The 21012-nt window shown below is 45.1% G+C and overlaps 1 protein-coding gene, 1 long non-coding RNA gene and 1 pseudogene across 2 annotated transcripts; all 3 read left to right on the top strand.

Annotated features, from left to right (window-relative positions):
* Window positions 1-7972: 7972 nt before the first annotated feature.
* On the top strand, window positions 7973-15412 carry LOC123043314 (diphosphomevalonate decarboxylase MVD2, peroxisomal-like; annotated as a pseudogene).
* An 898-nt stretch (window positions 15413-16310) lies between these two features.
* LOC123043316 (uncharacterized) lies at window positions 16311-17551 on the top strand. The gene is made up of 3 exons (XR_006419139.1): window positions 16311-16885; window positions 17134-17216; window positions 17440-17551. It is a non-coding gene; the product is annotated as an uncharacterized lncRNA (long non-coding RNA).
* A 361-nt stretch (window positions 17552-17912) lies between these two features.
* Window positions 17913-20331, top strand: LOC123043315 (uncharacterized). Its single transcript, XM_044465732.1, has 6 exons — window positions 17913-18203; window positions 18336-18716; window positions 18789-18916; window positions 19017-19289; window positions 19382-19462; window positions 19976-20331. Exons 1-4 carry the CDS (start codon window positions 18189-18191, stop codon window positions 19036-19038), a joined length of 546 nt encoding a protein of 181 aa, XP_044321667.1. The 5' UTR covers window positions 17913-18188; the 3' UTR covers window positions 19039-19289; window positions 19382-19462; window positions 19976-20331.
* The last annotated feature ends 681 nt before the right edge of the window (window positions 20332-21012 follow it).

Raw genomic sequence — 21012 nt, 5'->3', positions numbered from 1 at the left:
ATAAACGTATTACTTAAATACAACATGTAAAGTCATTTGACGCTTATTTGCTATTATTTATCAAAGACATTTTGTAATAACGGCATCCGAACATCGTGTTATGCCTTAAAACGCGAGGGGCTTCATTGCACCAGCACTACGGCAACGAAATGTCCGACCACCTTCTCGGTCGTTTGGCACCCCGAACTTATAGCATTATATGCATCAGCTCCGAATCATGTCTTGGGTCATTGGTTGGGTTTGCCCGGCTTCCATGTTTTGGTACCTTACATTCTGCAATATCGGCTAAGGTAGCGCTGGGAGAACTACTGCGATTGTGTCCCGGTTCTTCCGGACGAACACCTCAGTAGAGAAAGCCGAAAACTGACTGTCATGATAAGGTGAGAGTTGGTCAGCTATTCGAGAGGTTGTAAAATCTTTAAGGATTTATTCCGCATAATGCCATAATAAAATGCAGCTTGCGAAGGATCGGTCCATCGATCAGGCGCTATTAGAGCCCCTCGTGTGGTTTTCCGAACACCAGGGGCTGCGCCTCCCATACTCGAATTCCTATTGCTAAGTGAGAGTAATAAAGCCCTATAGTCCGATTGCCTGGTTCGCTATGCTGAACACCTCCTTCATGGACCCAAGAATGGGATAAAGAGTGTTCAGGTGTATCCCGAACACCCCCGTAGTTCCTACATGGGGGCATAAGCCGACGACTGGCCAACTCTCAAGACTAACATGTAAAACGGCCGCGCAGGAACAAAATTTACACATAACAGGCACATACATATAAGTGACTCTGTTCCGCCTTACAAAGGACGGCACAACTGCCCTTAGGGAAAAATAATGTCTTTCGCACATTGCTCTGCCACAAGGCGGGCTCCCTTCAGGACACCATCATAATATAATTCGGGCTTGCGGTGCTCCTTCCCCTCCGGCGGCCCCTCGGTCATCAGCTTCTCAGCATCAAGCTTCCCCTAGTGCACTTTCGCACGGGCAAATGCCATTCGTGCCCCTTCTATGCAAACCGACCGCTTAATGACGTCCAGCCGAGGGCAGGCACTCACAATTCGCTTCACGATCCCAAAGAAACTGCTCGGAATGGGCTCAGCAGGCCATAGCCGGATAACTAAATCCTTCATGGCTAGTTCGGGTGCCTGATGCAGTTCGATCAGCTGTTTCAGCTGGTCAACAAATGGCACTGGATAATTCGGCGCCAAATACTACGACCAGAAGAGCTTCTCCGCAGTTTCCTTCTTCTCAGCTCGGCAGAATTGGGAAGCATCAGATATGATGCGTGGAAGATCCGCAAATGCTCCTGCAAAAATTAGGATTCAATGGGTCACCATGAATCTTCCCTGCGAAGGCATAAGATGCTTTGAATAAGAATGCCTTACCCTCCGCTATCTTCTTGGCCACATGGATCTCCTGGAGGGCCTTTCGGGCTTTGGCCTTGGCGTCTGTCACACTCTGGAGGGCCTTCGCAAGTTCAGACTCTTGCGTCTTGAAGTCATGCTCCAAGGACTCAAACTTCTTGCCGAGATCCTGGAGCTCTTGCTGTACCTCACCCACTCGAGCATCTTGCTTTTCGCGCTCGGTGCACTCCGTAGCCGCCTTGGCTTCGGCTGCGGACAACGCTTTCTTCAGGGCCGCCACTTCGGTCGCGGCTCCTATCAAAAACCATGATGCTTTTTGTTAGCATCATCACATTTTTCTCCTCTATATGACACAAGGATGGGGTTTCACTTACCTTTGTTCTCCTCGAGCTTCTTCTTCACGAGGCCGAGCTCTTCTTCGGCCTGCCCCAGTTCGCGCTTGAGTCCGGCAACCTCAGCCGTGCACGCAGCAGCGGTCAGCAGCAATGACTGTTTCTTCACATAGACAAGTACTATTAGCTTTCTGTGGTTTTCTTTAGTTGACCCTCCGTTTGGCTTTTTCTCCCGAACACCAACCAGAGTATCAGGGGCTACTGTCTATCGGGTGATATTTCCTCACACTTTTTCGTTACTTACCTCAAAGCCTGTTAGTAGGCTGGTGCATGCTTCGGTCAATCCGCTCTTGGCGAACCAAACCTTTTCAATCACCGCACTTATAAGAGTATGGTGCTCATCATCAATGGAAGCGCCTCGAAGCACTTCCAACAAATTATCAGATGCCTCCGGTTGGGCGGAGGTCATCGGCACGGCTGGCTCGCTCTCCTTCGCAAGGGGCTGCCTTCTGGAATCCGGAGCTTTTGGAGGCTCCGGCGCAGTAACCGGCTAGGAGCCAGACTTGCTGTGGCTCCCGTCAGCATAATCCATGGGGGTTTTACCCCCATGCGCCCGGCGTCTGGGATCTCGCCTTGGGGCGTCTCCAGAGCCGTCGCCTCCTGCTCTGGTATCATTCGGGACAACACCTCGGTGTCATCCGCGGGTCGCGGGAAGGTGGCCGTCGGGAGTGAATTCATCTCCGACTCGCCCAGAGACTCCTCCTAAGAGGACACCCCAAGATTGGACCCGGCCGGACTGCATATACGTGTTCGGCATTATGGAAAGCCATAAGGTCAAAACCGCACAGAAAAAATATTACAGAATGCGTATACTTACGACCTCGCCCGGGGCTTGCCCCTGGGCAGCCACTCCTCGTCACTATAAGCAGCGGTTGAGGAGTGATCTGGAAGGGACGCCTTTCCCTTCTTCGGCGTCCCGGCCTCCCCCGATGGGGCGGCCTTCCTTTTCTTCTCCTCCCTGGTACGGGGAGGGGGCATTTCTTCATGTTTTCCCCCGTCTTCGGGGGGGAATCTTCCTCGTCATCTTCGGATGACGATTCTATCACGGCCTTGCGCCGGAGACCTTTTCTGGTCCCCGCGGCCGCCTTCTTGGACCCTTCGCCCCCCTCGGTTGAGGCGGCCTTCCTCTTTCTCTCCTCCCCTTCGTGGGAGGAGTGCGCGGGCGAGGCGTCGGGCGCGGCCTCGCGCCGGAGACCCTTCCGGGTCCCCGTGGCCTTCTTTTCGGCCTTTTTCTCCGTCACCTTTTAAGGCGCTGGAACCAGCATCTCCGCCAGGAGTGCATCTACTGGTTCCTCTGGCAACGGAGCCGGACAGTCAATCCGCTCCACCATCTCCACCCATTCCTGTTTGGTCAGCATGGTGACTTAAAAATCCTCCCACGAATGTACTAGGAAGGGAACATCCTATAATAGTCAGGGGACTTACCGGACTGGCGGGGCGCTTTGCGCTGAGCCCACAGTCCTCGGAAAGGGAAGCAGGAACTTCACCGGTCTTGAACAGCACCTTCCAGATTTCTTTGTGTGTCGTGTCGAAGAGCTCCAGCAGCATCTGGTGTTTGGCTGGGTCGAACTCCCACATATCGAACGCCCGTCTTTGACACGGGAGAATCCGGCGAATGAGCATGACCTGGACCACGTTGACGAGCTTGATCTTCTTGTCCCTCATACTTTTGATGCAGGTCTCAAGTCTGGTCAGCTCCTTGGGTTTGCCCCAGGCCAGGCCCTTCTTTTCCCAAGAAGTGAGCCGCATGGGGATTCCGGATCGGAATTTGGGGGCCGCCACCCGGTTGGCGTCGCGCGGCTCGGTGATGTAGAACCACCCTGATTGCCAACCATGTGATGTTGGGCATCTTGCCCACCATGGCACCTCCGCACTCCGCCTGTTGGCCACTCACGATCTTCGGCTTCACGCAGAAGATTTTCAGCCACAGGCCGAAGTGAGGCTTGATGCGGAGGAAGGCCTCGCACACGATGATGAACGCCGAGATGTTGAGGACGAAATTCGGGGCTAGGTCGTGAAAATCTATCCCGTAGTAATACATGAGCCCGCGGACAAATGGGTGGAGTGGAAATCCTAGTCCGCGGACGAAATGAGGGAGAAATACTACTCTCTCTCGGGACTTTGGGGTGGGGGTAATCTGTCCCTCTGCCGGAAGCCTATGCGTGATGCTCTCGGTCAGGTATCCGGCCTCCCGAAGCTTGGTAATGTCCTCCTCTGTGACAGAGGAGGCCATCCACTTGCCTCCCGCTCTGGACATGCTGCGGCCCTACGGAGAAGGTGAGAACTAGGGCGCTGGAGATCAAGGGTACGAGAATGGATGAGCAAAGGAGGAAGAAGGCGTGGGTGAAAACGGAGGATCCTTGTCCCTTTATAAAGGCGATGCAGAATGTGCGCCTCCCTACTTGCCTCTCGAAATCATTTATTTTCCAAGTGCCTCAATTGATGGCCCTGGTTGGGTTACCATACCCCAGATTTGTCTTTTTGTGTACCTCACATTTTAATGTATTTGGACCTGAATTTTTTCACACATGTACATTATGTATCCAGGTATATGCGTATTTATTTTGAGAATTTTTTTATGTTCCAGAATTTGAATTTTAATGTTTTCAAATAAAGGCCTCCATGGAGCTCGGTCTCCTTTTGGCATTTTTGGTTTTAGAGCCTCTCATGAGTTTCTTTTTGTTTCAGGTTTTCTGTGTCTTTTTATCAGTTTAATTCACTTTGATTTCTATTTCCATTTTTATTTTCTTTTCTTCTTGTCAAGTACACGTTGACTTTTTACAATGCAGGGTGTACATTTTCCGTATACATGCATATTTTTTTAAGATACATACTGAACATTACTCAAATACATGATGAACAGTTATTCAAATACATATTTATTTTTTTAGATAAAAGTTGAACATTTTGAATTAAGCATTGTACATTTTTTGGCTGGTAAAAAATATAGTTTTAAATCTACATGAACATTTTTTTTATATTGTATAAACATTCCTTAAAAATTCCACCACATATTCTTGAAATGAGTCAACATTTTTTAAAATTTTACATACTACATTCATTGAGTCGTACAATACTTCTCTTAAATTGTGAACATTGTTTACAGTGTAAAAGACTTTTTTAAAATATTTCAACAGTTTTTAAGTAATACTTTATTTTAAATTACGTGAACATTTTTTACAATGTGTAAATATTTTTTCCAAAATTTTAATTTTTTCTTGTTGAAACACATGAACATTTAGAAAAATATCATGAAGATTTCTTATTGAATGTTATCAACCTTTTTTAGACGTTGCACAAACATTATTTTCACACAGCATGAACATTTTTTTAAATGTGCCATCAACACTTTTAAAAATTATCCCGCAAAAAAAACACTTCTAAAAATTGAAGTAATGTAATTTTGAAATATGCATATTTTTGGGGAATACAAACAAAAGTAAATAACTAAGAAAAATACCAAAGAAACAAAACAAATGAACTAACTAAGTACTGGGCCAACCCGGTACAGTGTCGCGGAGAGGCGAGACGGATGTTCCTTTTGTTGAGGGAGAGACATATCCACTCCCATATGTATCGCGACTATTACTAGCATATCCACTTATAACAATGTATATAGGCTCCATTATGCAATAAAAAAAGGCTCCATTCAAAAAGTAAATAGGTGGATTTCAAGTGCTCCCAAGAAAACATCTTTGTTCTGAGTTCATCAGTATATTAACTACAATTAAAGCAAGTGTAACTGACGATGATCAGAAAAAACCATACCAATGTTGCACTGGTTGCTAATGACAAAACTGATATGAGTTGAATACCAGCGAGCACACAAAATTATGCCCAATGTAAGCGAAGCCTAGAAGGTTTCTGGATGGACAATACCATCTCAAATGCAAGTAAATAGCGTAAAGCTATCACAATTGGGGCTTCCATCCCCAAAAATGACCACATTACATAGACCTAACCAAATGCTATCACTTTTTTTTAAAACACTACCAATTTGAGCTATTTTCCGATTCGACCATTTTAAGGATGATTATGACAGGGCGGGCTCTCATCTGACATGCCATGTTAGCAGGCTGGCTGACGACGACGAATAGACGCCCAGTAGCACCGCGTTGTCGCGGGCTCGGTTGGACCAGATCGCACCGTCGGTCGAAATGGAGCCCACTCACTCTTCCGTGAGCTTAGCCCCTCTGCAGCTCACTCTACTAACGTATGTACGTTTTCCCAAAATTATGTGTAGACATCTAACAACATAGCTAGGCCCTGGCGCCGCCACTATGTGCCACCTCAACCCATGAATTCCTACTTGAAGAGCACCGCTGCCAACCCATACTCCCAGTCATCGACCTAATAAAGCATCACGACCAAGTCTATAACCTCCATCTATTTTTCCTTTGCAATTGCGGTACCCATCACAGGCTCTATGTCAGCCCGTCCTTTGGTATCCTGACCCCGACCTTGACAAACTCAACACCATGATCCACGATTTGTGGGATGGCCTCCTCATCGCCTCCTTCCATGAGCGTAACGAACCCTACATCGTATTATCCCATGAGTGTGGTGGACTATTCGACATCAACAACCCCAGTACATGACAGTGTGCTCCCCTCCCATTGCTTCTTGAACCAAACCATGGGCGATTGTTCAGAACTAGCATACTAGCTTCTACCAGCATCCTCCATCTGAAAAATGACGGGTACTCTGCTTAGTATGGAGAATGAAAGATGATGGTTATACTTTCAATGTTAATTTTTACCTGACAGGCCGATGCCACTAAGCCTAGGGTAGCGACTGGAGTAAAGTCGTAACAAGTTAGTTGTAATGGAAGGTGCAACTAGATCACATTCTTTTCAGGGCGGACAACCGCTAATGGAGCATTCACTAGATGGATCATCTACTCTTCTAATGCGCATGTGTCCCACAGTGGCAGGCAACATTTGTGCTTGGTGCAACATTGTAATATTTTTGGCAATGCAATAGTATTCAACATGTGGCTATGTAGAAATGGTAAGGTTTTTAACAACAAAAGTATTTCTCTTATGCAGGTTATTTACAGATGTACCGGGACTCTTCGTTTATGGTCCCCTCTATAACGCGTGGAGAATCGAGACCTGTTTACGGAGGTGTTTACACGATTGGCGGCTACAGTGAGGGATACTTTTATCCAACATGGGTTGCAACAAGATCTTAGGATTGGCCCCCCTCTGCTTTAAGCGTTATACGGACTCTACATGTTTCTTTCTATTTCGCCTTTTTATTTTTCATTTCTGTGTGAGGACTTTGTTTGGCTGTGTGCATCTTACTGATGCAGAGGCCAGGTGTATTGCTTAATTTTTTTAAGTAATAAAATGCCCCTTTTAAAAAATAGTGTTCAACACCGTGGCTGAAACATTCTGATCGATGCTTTGTCCATCCCTACATTATCTTCAGGCATCACCGGTGAGATGGGTAATGCGCTTGTGATGTGTGCCGGTTATGATGGCATCATATTGTAGATGCTTTTGTGATGTGAGATCCGAGGTAAAGGTTTGGGCCTTAAGGTCTTGGATTGATTTGTAGACACAGGAGGTGTCACCACAACTTGATCTAAATGTGAGACGTCTAAGGAGGATTGCTATGCTCAACGAGCATGAGTTGCTGATCGAGCTTCATGGGTGTGTTTTGCACTACATATTGATGACAAGCTTCTAGGATTTTGTGAAATGCGACCAGGGCGAAAACAACAACAGCACGTGAATTACTCGGTATCGTTTCCATGACAACATTTGTTCGACGTCAGTTCTTTGAGATGCAATAAGATTGATGAAGATGAGATGTGTTATTGCGTTTTCATGGACGTAGAATGATATGCTTCCTTTTTACCTTGTAATATATTTTTGAAATCTTTGTCCTGTTTGTTGCATCTTTCTAGTGCTATGTATGTAACCAGTAGATGTATTTGGATTGGATATATATTTTGGTTGGGATATATCTCTACTCCTAATGTTTCAGTTGGTAGTCTCCATTCACCGGTTAATTTTCGTCCCACCACGTCTGGTTAGCTGGTTTATTTTCATCCTCACTCCCACCTCGTACGTAACAGCGAACCCCCAGCTGGTTCCAGTGACGATTTCCTCCTCCCACACGGCCGATCGAGGAAAAAACGATTAGAAAATAAAATCTACGAAAATAAACCCACGAAAAAAACCAGGGCAGCCGCCCACTGTCCACCCAACCAGCCGCCCGCCGCCGCTATCTTCCTCCTCTCCCGATTCCTCCAAACCAGCCGCCGGCCTCCAACCCCACCGCCCACCTCGTCTTCCCCAACCTTCCCCCTCTGTCGGCGCCCCCTTCCCTCCCCTCCCATTCTCTCCTCCTACGAGCTCCGGCCGCAACAAGATCCGCCACGGTAGAACCGCTGCTTCCGCATCTGTGCCATCCTTGAGCTCCACAGCCACGCACAGGCAGAGGAGGAGGTTGGAGGCCTCTGCCTTCCACCGTCCGCATCCCCACCATTTCCTGCCCTCACGTCCGATCCGGATGCCGCACTCCTCGCCACTACGTGAATCCCCTCTTGCCGCTGCGTGAATCCCCTCCGCCAGATCTCATGGTCCTCGCCATCGCATCGGGGGTCTGGGTCGCCATGAGAAAACATGGGAGAAGCTAAACATGGTCTTGCTTTCATACCAATATCACAGCACAAATTGGTAATTTGAATACTGTTTGTAGTTTTCACCCTCGTAATTTGAATACTTTCTTCAATAGCAAGGTCTGTACTCTGTACTGATACATTATGTAGCAACACTTTGTTTGTGCACTATCCTGTTCATGATGTTTGCTTGATGATATAGCAACAATTTTACTTCATCTCTTTAGTTATACTTCTCTCGGGCTGACAAATTTCAATGCAGGCAGGGGTCTGGAAGTGCATGCCGCAGTACATATGGTGGGTTTGTGAAATGGTGTATGGGAAAAGTAAGTGATCTCTTGGTTAAGGCAGAGAAATTGAATTGGTTAAAATGCATGTTTTTCTATTGTAAAACGATTGAGTTTGACCCTATACTTGTAGAATGATGATGGAAGTGACAGTATGGCAGTACAGCTTGTTGACGAATCACATTGGGATGATCTTGTTATAATCATAGCAGTGGTATGTCAATGTGATCTCTGTTGTATAACAGATATTGCTCATCGAGTCATGGTTCCATTAACACCAATCCTTAACTATATAGTGACACCGTTTTACCATTTTTATCCCAACATCTTTCTCTTATTATGTTGCTTTGTGGAATTAGGTCAGTTCAAAGCAGAAGGAAACCAGTAGCACCAGTGGGATGCGGGACACTGTTGAAACAAGCCCCCTCTTGCAGTACAGGGCCCAGGTGATTGCATTTTCATCTTTAACTTGTTTTTGGCACATATAGTACAATTTCTTTTACGAATCATCGAGGAAACAAAATATCCCTCCTCTTGTGTGGACCCTCAAGTTTTGTTGTTTCAATTTTATATCAAGTCTTTTGGCCATTTATCTCTTTAGCTGCAGCTTACTGTTTCTTGCTCTCACTCTGCACTGCACTACTTTTTCTTGTATTCCAGACTGTAGTGCCAGGTCGCATATTGAAAATGGAAGAGGCCATCAAGAATCGTGATTTTGAATCCTTTGCCAGGTTAACTTGTGCAGATAGCAACCAGTTTCATGTTGTATGTTTGGTCACGAGTCCTCCCATCTTCTACATGAATGATACGTCACACAGGTAGTTTTTTGGCAGTCCTGATTTTGAGGTTCTGTTAGTACTGAAATCCCAGAGTTGAGGATCGCTCTTTCAACCAACTGCAGGATAATTAGCCTTGTGGAGAAGTGAAACCACTCGGAAGGAACCCCACAGGTATATTCTGTTCCTGTTTAACACTTGCTACCTTGTTTTAAATTCTTCTGACCTGCGTCGGTGCTGCATATAAAAAAAGGGGCAGCCCCAGTGCATGTAGCTCCCGCTTGCGCAGGGTCTGGGGAAGGGTCCGACCACTTTGGGTCTATTGTACGCAGCCTTTCCCTACATTTCTGCAAGAGGCTGTTTCCAGGACTTGAACCGGTGACCTCATGGTCACAAGGCAGCAGCTTTACCACTGCGCCAAGGCTCCGCGTCGGTGCTGCATATAGGGTTCTAAAATAAGGTTGGTTAAGCTTTGTTATGATATGCCAGTACAATAAGTTTTCACTGCATTGGATATAACATATTTAACTAGCATCACACAATGAAGTAATTTAACTTAATTTAAAAGAGCAACAAAATTATTGCCATCTTTCTGTAAAAGGTCTAGAAAATACGAGTTTAAGCTTCCAATCCTTTGGTTCCTAGGGAACATATAGTTCAGTTTGAACAGTTCATGATGAAAACATATTACTGCTGGTATTGGTTCTGGAGCAGTCAATTTTTTGAATACTTCTATTATTTCTACTGGGTATGATATCTCCTCCTAATGTCTCAGTTGGTACTCTCCGCTCACCGGTTAAATTTCGTCCCACCAAACCTGTTTTTTTTCGTACCTCCTCCCACCTCACTGTGAGCCGCGTCGAATCAAAAAAACCTCGTAGCGACCCCCCACGCAGTCCAGTTGCTATCCTCCCGTCGCACCCAAGAAAAACAGATGAAAAAAATCTACAAAATAAAACCTACGTAAATTAACCAACGAAAAAAACCCCAAACCAATCGCACGCGCGCGGAGGCCTCCCACCCTCGAGCGAGAACCACTCGCACGCACGACTCTCTGCCCTCGTTCGTCGCTGCCGCCGCTCCATCCTTCGCCGCCGCCCTCGCACATCAAAGCCGGCGTCGCTCCATTCTTCACCTCCGCTCCAGATCCGAGCCGCCATTGAGCCCTTCTACATCAGTGACCAGTTAAGGTCGGGGCATGGCACTATCCATCTTCCCACGTGTAGGGCGGCCAGTGCCCGCGTCCGTGTATGGCTCTGATTCGATCCGATGTGCTTGTTTTTTCCAGACATGGCCGCGCTGTATGAGTCACCGGCGGCCGGCTGCGTGCTGGAGGTGGACGCGGCGCTGCTCGCGGAGATGTGTGGCCGGATCGATGAGGAGACCAAGAAGTTCGACGAGAAGTGAGTAGATCTCTCCGACCTACCCTTTTTCATGCTCGAATTTTAGGCTACTTTCTAGGGTTTCAAATATTAGTGTCGTTGATGCATCTTAATATACGGGATTGATATACTTCGAACACCCCAGATAGATTATCTGATAATTTATCCCTGAGAAACCTGCAACATTACAAGATCTAGACTCTATAATGGTGGAATTCTTCATTTGTTCTTGATGCTCCTGTTGTTTCTGAGCATCTTCCAGCCGCTCTTGTGAGATCTGGAGGCAATCAAAAGCAGGAAGGGGAGATCGATGCTTGGGGTTGACATCCAATGACCCAGGCATCACCCTCTCCTGACGTCTTACTACAAGCCCACAGCCACTGCCTCCTCGATCTACGCTAGCCTGCAGCAGCAAGGTCAGCCCCCCACACTCTGCATTTTTTCTTCAGGTCTTGGCACAGGAAACTGAAAAGGAGATGCTCCTAAAGTCACCACATTTAGGAAAACATAACAAGTCAGAGAATTTTAAGAATTGTTGTCTTTTGCTTGTAGATTTGGATTCATCATGACTTATCTAAGCAGAGAGATCATAGCACTGATTTACGTGACCTCAGACCACTTGAGCACCGAGCAGTCTCTTCCTACAGAACAAATAGGTGAAATGGAAAATAACTTCAGCCGGTAATTTGGTATTTAGCTACATTCAAGGAGACAATGTACTGTGTATTCAGTTCGAATGCAGAAGAAGAATAGGACACCTCATTTCGTTACATTAAAAATCTTATTTTGTTTCTCCCCCCCTGCAAGAAGCCTTTTCACCTCATACACCCCCACCGTCAGCAGGTAGCAGATTCATGTAATAGCCCCTCTCTCCCTAATCCCTTCTCAGTCCTATGTTTGGCACCAATTACGAACAATTCAACTTATTTTGTGGGTATATTAAACTGCATCACACAAACTAAGCAATGTAGACAAATCTATGTTAACACCAACAGAGCATGCATTATTTAATTTTTTGGGGGACTTAATTCATTGAATTTTTTTGCGGAGACTTAATTCATTGATGCAATCCATATCTTGTACTTCTTTAAAACAAGATGTTTCTTCTTGCAGAGGGATTTCCTGACAATCAAATGCAAAGTTTGCCACTTGCACTACTGATTATATATGTTGCATAGTGTACCAATTTGATGATGTGCTCATGACTGATCTTCCTTGGACAGAACAAGGAATTTAGGTATAACTCCACTCATATATAGATACCCATCTTATTTCTTCAAGCTATCTTTTAACGCTGAGCTCTCGTGTCATCCTATTTTCTACTTCCTCCGTCGCAAAATAAGTGTCTCAACTTTGTACTAACTTAGTTAATAAGTGTCTCAACTTTGTACTATCTTAGTTAGTACTCCCTCCGTAAACTAATATAAGAGCATTTAGATTACTACTTTAGTGATCTAAACGCTCTTATATTTGTTTACAGAGGGAGTACTTTGTACTAAATTAGTTAGTACAAAGTTGAGACACTTATTTTGGGTCGGAAGGAGTACAATCTATGTTATTCCTTTTCTTCCATTCATTACTTAGCATTATATTCTTTGTATATATGCATCTCAAGTTTGTTGTGTTTGAAAGATGACTAAGAGTAGCAGTAATATCGTATGACCAGATTAATTAATATTCCAACCACCAATCATGGCTACTAACTACAAAGGAAAGCAGTCATATACTCATATGTGTACCTTCACTAAGAGTAGCAGTGCCTGGAGTTTAGATATTGCAGACTGTAGTGTTGTGGTCAATAAATCATGTCAAATGTTGTAGGGTGCTCCAAGTAATGAGCTTGATGCTGCTTCAAGGCTGGAAGAGACATTCAACTTCTAGCATACTACAAGTCCTGATGTAGCTAAGCTTTTTCACATTGACCCTGAAGCCAAGTGCACCTCTCTAGTCTTTGTTGGAGCTGATTGCCAACTCCTCTTCTTCTTCGTCTAGCTTCCTCTCAAAGCTCACGCAAGAACAAAAGAACACAAATATTTGGTGGCCGCTGTATCACACAGCCGACCCTTTTCTCTTCTCTGTATACTTTTCTCAAAGCAAATATGCGTACAAGTGCTTAAGTAGACTCAGCCCACGCAGCCGGGCCACACACTCGCCCACTAACTGCATGCACGCACCCACTCACACCACTAACTAATGACCTGATCTTCTCCTAGAATCACTCTAGGAACCACACGACCCGGCCACTCATGCAACAACAGCTAGCAACCTCGGACATGCATACACAGCAGCCTCTCGCCACCGTTCGGCATATCTCGCCATGCGCCATATCTCACGGCTCCTCGCATCTCACCTCCTGCATGTTCTCCGAGGCTCCACCTGCTACAACTACCTATATGCATGGACAAGCAAACTAATATGCAGATACATGTGAATCAAGATTAACAAAGCTAACAGTCTTGCCTTGCTGAAGAAAGAGGAGGAGAAGTTGAACGTATAAGGTATTTTCATCACTAACTTGGTTCAGCTTCCAGCAGCCTTTCTATGTATATTAGATGATTTTGGCCTATGAATTCGATATAAATGTACCATTCATTGTGCTGACAGCGAGTTCAGAGCAATCTGCCATTGCCGAATTCATGTCAGTTAACACACTTCCACTGATCACGACCCTCACACAGGAAAATGCATCTGCGATATTTGATAGTCCAGTCAAGAAAGAAATTTGTTCTCGTCCTCCTCTATTTTGCAATAACTCGTTCAGTTTGCGTCGATCCTTCGTTTCCTTTTCCTATCAAGGCTGGTAGTTATTCCTCTTCTTGATTGTTTTGTGTGTTGTCACATGCGTCGTGGCCGGAGGCCACGTGAAACCCACCTCCGCCGCCAGGGGCGACCACTATTTCCTCTTGCTTCACTGCCTTGTAGCCAAGGAGATCATGCCTCTTGCTTCACTGCCTTGTAGCCAAGGAGATCATGCGCATCCTCCTCTGGGGCATTAGTCCCGGTTCGTGCGCCCAGGGGCCACGTGGGCCATTTGTCCCGGTTCGTCTAGACCTTTTAGTCCCGGTTGGTGCCACGAACCGGGACTAAAGGATGCGATGCCCATTAGTCCCGGTTCGTGGCACCAACCGGGACTAAAGGGTTAGACCTTTAGTCCCGGTTCATGCCACGAACCGGTACTAATGGGGTTTGAGGCATTAGTACCGGTTCATGGCACGAACCGGTACTAAAGGTTCCATTTTCAAACTCTACCCCCCCCCCTCTTCGGATCGCCTTTTCAGTTTTAGAAAAATAAAAGAAAATGATGAAAATGTCAAAAAAATAAAAGAAAATAAGTTTCTCATGTGATATGTGGTCTAGTTGTTGGGAAAATTTGCAAATATGAATTTCGACTTTATTTGCAAAATCTCTCGAGAATTTGTAAAAATGGGCATAACTTTTGCATACTAACTCGGATGAAAAAGTTTTTTATATGAAAAATCTTCTACTTGAAAAGTTACATCCAAATTTAACAGAAAATCCTCAAAAACCTAACAGAAAATCCTCAAAAACCTAACCGAAAAAAGTTACGGGCCTTTTTAGATCTAGAGTGGAAAAAATTGAAAAAATTTCAAACTGTGGTCAAACAATGGTCAAACTAATTATTCTACAATATTAGTGTTACTAAATAATTATTTCAGTTATTTTGAATTTCGGTCAAATCTGTTCAAACCGTGGTCAAACAATGGTCAAACTGTGGTCAAACAATGGTCAAACTAATTATTCAAGTAATATTAGTGTTACTGTTGACACCAGATTTTGGCACGGTCAGGAACAAATGGAAAAGTGCTCAAAGGGAGAAAGTTTTGTATCGTCAAAAGGAGAAACTTTGATATTTGGGCCATAGCCATCCGATCGCATCTAAGGCCGAAGTTGTGTTTGAAGCACTGAGATTTTGTATTCAGAACACTATTCGGCTGATTATACCTCCAAGATGGCCTCATATGAGAAAAGTTTCTACACATATTGTCTTCGTCTCGTCAAAACGATCGATTTTGATATAAGAAACGTCTAAATCGGAGTTCGTATGCAAAAGTTAGAGCCAAAACAGTGTTCTGCATAAATCTGCCCCGGAAGTTCCGGGCAAAACTTCCAGGGAGGTTCCGGGCTAAATCGAAAGTTTGCACGCGGTGCACCCTGAAAACTGGAATTTTAACATTATTTGCAGATTTGCGGGGCCAGTTTCGACATCAAGATGACCTCGGATGAAAAAGTGATCAACTAAGGAATTTTGCTACATTACAAGATCTACAACTTTGCTTTTGGGACCATCACGATCCGAAGCCATATGCAACCTGTAGGAGCTGTGCAAGAGGGCAATTTGATGTAATTTTAGCCCGGAAGTTCCGGGCTGACCGGAAGTTCCGGCCCGGAAGTTCCGGCCCTCGTAGTCCGATTTAGGTTATCTTTTGATGTTTTGGACGGGATTTGAGTCCTTTTCTTGTACGGAAAGTCCAGCCGCCTCATATATATGTAAGAGGTGACGGCCGATTGAATAACAACACACAATCGAACAATTAATCTATCATCTTTTACATTTACCTTTATCTCTCTCCCTTGTTCTTCTTCTTCCTCATTCTTCGTTCGTTCTTCTAGTTGCAGGGCGGCGATCCACGAGGCCCTAGGGGCGGTCAGGCCGACCTAGGGCAGCCCATAGCCGCCGCGCGCCCTGACGGGGTCCCTCCCGGGCGTGTGGGGTTTCGGGTCTACAAAAGCGCCCATCGGATTGTCCTGCGTACCGCGCTTCCGGCGGGTCTCCTTCGACGTGAGCTGCGATGCATCACACCCGGCATCGAGGGTACACGATGACGTGTTCGTGTGCGAACAGTTACTAAATAATTATTATTTTTTAAAACAATAGTTTCAAACTCAAACAGTGAAATGTGTCACTTTATGCTCAAGCAAAATTCCTGAAGGTTAATAGGATTGACATCTTACTATTGTCAGGAGAACAACAAGTGCAGACTTGGAAATGAGGGGGGAGAATAGAACCCAGAAGTTAAGCATGCTCAGGCTGAGGGAGTGGGAGGATGGGTGACCGTTCAGAAAGTTAGATGATTTGGAATGATGAGGGGTGACACTACCCTAAACAGACTTTTTCGTGACGGTTTATAAGATTCCTGAAGGTTGCGAGCCCTCCTTCAGGAACGTGAATTGCGTACCGAGGCGAATGGGCCGAGTCAATCCTGAAGGGCCGCATATTAACCTTGAGGAATACCAGAAGCCTTCAGGAACGTGGCCCATATTCGTGAAGGGAGCCAATCCACGTCGGGAATAATATCTTCCGCACGTACGTGACGGTACACCGCCTTCAGGAACGTGGCTAGGAGCGAGCAGGGCGCGCGATTTACGCGAATTTTGGCTATGAGCAAGGAAGGCGCGCGCCGGTTGTGCCCCCATCGCTGACGTGGATGGGCCCAACGTCAAAATCCCTAAAAGCAACTCCTACGCGTGCCCATCCCCTGTTTTGCATCTCGCCGCCCCTCCTCCAAATCCCCATGGCCGCCGCCCCCTCCTCCCAATCCCCCATGGTCGCCGCCTCCCGTCCGGTGCTGCCGCACCACACAGCCGGCGGTTGACCCCACACCGCTGCTGCTCCCACTCCTCCAGCGCCATCTCCCCCCATCGACCGCCGCCCTGTCGCCCCGTCGCCGTCCAGCCAATCGCCTCCGTCGCCGACCAACGCTGCACCGTCGATGTCCAGCCACCCATCGTGCGCCCTCCACCCATTCTAGCGGCGCCTTCATCCCCGACGACCGGCGCCCCTCGCAGTCTCGTAGTACAACGCCCCTCGGAGTCTCGTAGTACAACGCCCCTCGGAGACTCGCAATACAGGGCCACTTCGATCCCCATCGACCGGCGCTTCCAGCGCCGCCCCATCGACGTCCAGCAGTCCCCCTCGTTGTCCAGCCACCCCAGCGCCTCCGGATCGACTGGCGCGTCCTCGTCTTCCAGATCCGACTCACTACCTCGCCCTCTGTTTCCCTTCCAGTCCTGCGCCTGCAAACCGACCAAAAAAGGTAACAGCTTGTAGACCTTTCATGTTTAGTAACAGCAGAGTTCACTAGTAACAGCATGCAGTGGTCATTGTTTAGTATTTGACACTTTTCTTGAGGCAAACGATGCTATTTTTTTGTTGTTCTTTTGAAAAGATTGGCTCCAGCATCACTGGAGACTGTGATTAGTATATGATTCAGTTTTAAATAATTTGTTTTATGATTCCAGTGCAAAGGAATTGATATTTTAGTTCCCATATGTCTATGTACAGAAGGCAAAATCAGGACGGTGTACTTCTACGAAGGCCAAGTTTGAGGAGTGATAGTGTTGCACCGCAGCCCTCTCCATTGACAGGTCCAATGTCCACTATTCCACGTCTCTATACTTGTTTATGTAATTTCTTCATTGCCGTGTTAGATCATTAACTGTTATATATTCCAAATTGTGCAATAACAACATTATTGAATGGCGGAACGTGAGTGAATATATAGTGGTTGGACTCATAGTAAATCAACTGATGAGTGGTATAATAAGACAAAAGAATTCATAGATTTTGCTTTCTCTACGCCAAGTGTAGTCCAGAATGGAAAGATTAAGTGTCCTTGTGCTAAATGTCGAAACTATGAGAGCAAGAACAGGGATGATGTAGAGTTAGATCTCTCTCATTTTGGTTTCAAGCGGAATTATACTGTTTGGACTGCACATGGTGAAGGGCATGTTGAAATTACAGACTATGTTGTACTCTTATTTAGTTTTCAAATCTGTTTTCAGTTTGCCATTTTGTTTTGTACATAAATTATGCTGGTTTATTCTTTATTTAGTAATCTTGTATATAGTTGTGATCAGTTTGCTATGGATCTAACCTGTTGTCTTTATAAATACTTATAATTTGTGATAACATGTTGCAGGACATGGCAGGCCATCGCCACCGACCTAAAAGAATAATCGCACAAGCTCATCAACCAAGTGATGAGACTCAAGGGAACAACAATGAGAATGGTCCCTCCTGCAACAATGGGAGTACCTCCAACAATGATAGTGGTGTAACAACTAAGAAAAGGAAGGGGGCGGACACGCACCCAACTAAAAAGGCCACCAAATGGCATTCGCATTGCAATTCAACCAAAAGGTGACAGTCACTTTGAAGGAGATAAGGGGATAGGTGGCCAGATTACTGCACTTCTCAAACGTGAATACCCGTCCATTATCAAGGAGAAGAATAAGGAAGGTGTGGAAATCAAGCGTCATGCATCATCTTGGGAAGATTATTACATTAACAAAGTTACTGAAGGTGAAAATATTGGAGAAGCAGCTGCACATCGTTTGATGCGGGAGTTTTGGGTAAGTACTAATGCTACCTAAATGAGTTCCCTTTTGAATATGCTGGAGTGTAGCATCTTTTTGTGTACATCATTGCATACTTTCGAAACCAATAGTAAACACAGATGTAACCTATGTTTTTTGTCTGTGTAGAGTATATACAAACTAGTTGATGATTCTCCTGCCCAAATAATTGAAGCTGATCGTATTCTTGAAAATTCTGCAAAGAGACAATTTAGGCAGAAGTGGTACCAAGCCCGTAAGGAAGCCGTCAAACTGTACTATAAGGATATTGTTAAGGAGCCCATCAAAGATCATGAAGCATGTCAAAAAGAGCTTACCAAAAACCAATATATGCAAGCTCAGCTTTATTGGTGCACTGATCATGAAGTGTGGGAAAGCATATGTGACTACTGGTGCTCCTCTAAATTCGAGGGGTTGCGGAACCTTGGCCGAGTGTCACGCTTCAAGTCAGAGGATATTGCTCAAAACCGGGGTGGTTCACGATCATTTGTTCAGACCGAAAGCATGTTGGTAAGTTGCATTCAGTTCCATGTGACTTATGAGTACGGGTTGTTTGTTGAAAGAGCATATTCTCTTATGTAGGGAAAAGAGCATGGGCCTGCAGCAGCAACAAACATGAACACTTACAAGTGCATGAAGGCAGGAGTTAAAATTGTACCGAGAGTGGAGAAAGTGGCCCCATCAACAACACTAAGGTCAACGAGGGTCTTGTAAGTTCATGCATGTTTGCTCTGCCTTCAAAACTTCAAAACTTCAAAACTTATTAATCTGAAATTAATAGTGAGATATTGTTATTGTTCATTGTTTCAGAACACCTATTACACAGTTCTGAAAGCAGCAGATCCACTACATTGGAAGGACCATGATCTCGATCCAGAAATCATGTACTCCTCCAGTGGTGGCATGCCCCATGGGCGACTAGCAATAGGTGATGGTGCTATAAAGAAAGCAGTGGTCGTTGCAAAAGCTAGAGAGAATGACACAAGGCCATCAAACTCCATATCATACCAGTGTTTATTGAAGGAAAATGCTCAACTTAAAAGGCGGTGCAAGAATAATTTTGTTCTGAGCAAACATGTACAGGTATTGCTCATCTTTTACACAGATTTGCTTTGATTGCACTATGGATCTTGTTGATGTTTTGCACATCGATTTCACCATTTATTGCACTGTAGGGGTTTTATGGCAAGCTGGGATGGGAAGTACCCGAAGATCTTCTTGCCTACCAAGATGAGCTGATGGATGGTGGTGATCTGGTATGTACGCCACGACACTCAACCCCTCTATGAAATAAACTTGAGCCTGTTCTAATCACAAATATCATGTTCTATGATAATACCATTGACTGGCCTTGTTCAATTTTAGACTATACTTGCGGTTTCATTTCCACATTTTTCATATTACACAAGATGTTGCTGCACTTCATATCTTCCACATTTTTCATCTGATCTCAGAAAGATAACTTGGGCTTTTGGCTCGTTTACATCTGTTACTCATGTACTTTTAGCTACTGACCATGCACTTGACTAGCGTATAAAGTGAGAATACTCTTTCTTTTTCCTGTTTCACAAAACAGATGGGATAGACAGAATATATCACCTAATACAATTGCATGTAGTGAAGATTAGGAAAATTAATCTATGGCAATCAGTTACTCCTGCTTTATTAATAGACTGTTCTAATACTTGTAGAATGTGCAAGTTCTGCTTTAGTGTGTGTTCGTTGTTTTACTTCACTATGCTGAAATCTGTTGCATTAACACTTTGCAGATGAATGAAACACCCCAAGCCCAAGAGGATGGTGGTACTCCAATGACAGATTCTTCACATGATGAAAGGCATGTTGATGCTGGTACTCAAATGGATGATCATGGTTCTGCTCCAACACATGAAAATCATTTAGGAATGCCATAGTTATAGTTAGTGCTTGTATTGGTAACTATGTGCACGGACCCTTTTATTTGTCAATCGCTACTACTGATGGAAATTTAGGACTCTAGTATGTCTTTTGGTCTGGCTAATAACTAGTGTTAAGTTGAGCTTTTGGTAATTACGCGAATCTGGTGAACATGGAGGTTTGTGTAATGGATATATATTGTGAGCTATGAATGGGATGTCATCTTAAACTGGGCCATGTGGCCTTTGTTTGTGTATGAATATTAATAGTTCTATCACAATTGGTTGTGAATTTTAGTAATTCAATATTATTTTGATTTATTGGGTTAAATAATCATTCCTGACAGGGTCACTGTGCTACCATGTTTCATTTTCCTGACGTAGCCAGCCTTCACGATTAGGAGGTGCTCATTCCTGAAGGTGCCCTAATAACGTTCAGGAAAACAGAGAGCATTCCTGACGGACAGATTCCTGAAGGCATTTCCTGACGGTGCCACTGTTAGGTATCACAGGTGGTCGATCGTAGGGCCCCCGTCAGGAAACACCGTCAGGAATAACATTCCTGACGGCTACCTTCAGGAACGCGCATTAGTCCTGACAAGCTGTTGCTGCCGGGAAATTCCTGACGGTATGCTCTCATTCCTGACGATTTTGATGCATTCCTGACAGTATTTGGCCGTCAGGAAAAAGTGCGTTTGGGGTAGTGTGATTGGAGATTAGAGGATAAATTGAGCAGTGATGAGGGGTGGTGATTAGAGATTAGAGGTTAAAATAATTCAGAGATTTGAAAATAAAAAAATCAAAAAAAAATTCAAAAAAAAATTTCAAAAAAAAAATCGTAAAATTTCCTTACTAACCGGGACTAAAGGTGGAGCTCCACGTGGCCGCGGCCTTTAGACCCGGTTTGTTTA

Source organism: Triticum aestivum, chromosome 2B, assembly GCF_018294505.1.
Source record: "Triticum aestivum cultivar Chinese Spring chromosome 2B, IWGSC CS RefSeq v2.1, whole genome shotgun sequence".
NCBI lineage: Eukaryota > Viridiplantae > Streptophyta > Magnoliopsida > Poales > Poaceae > Triticum > Triticum aestivum.
Note: the sequence above shows the minus strand (reverse complement) of the source record. Positions and strands in the feature narration are given on the sequence as shown.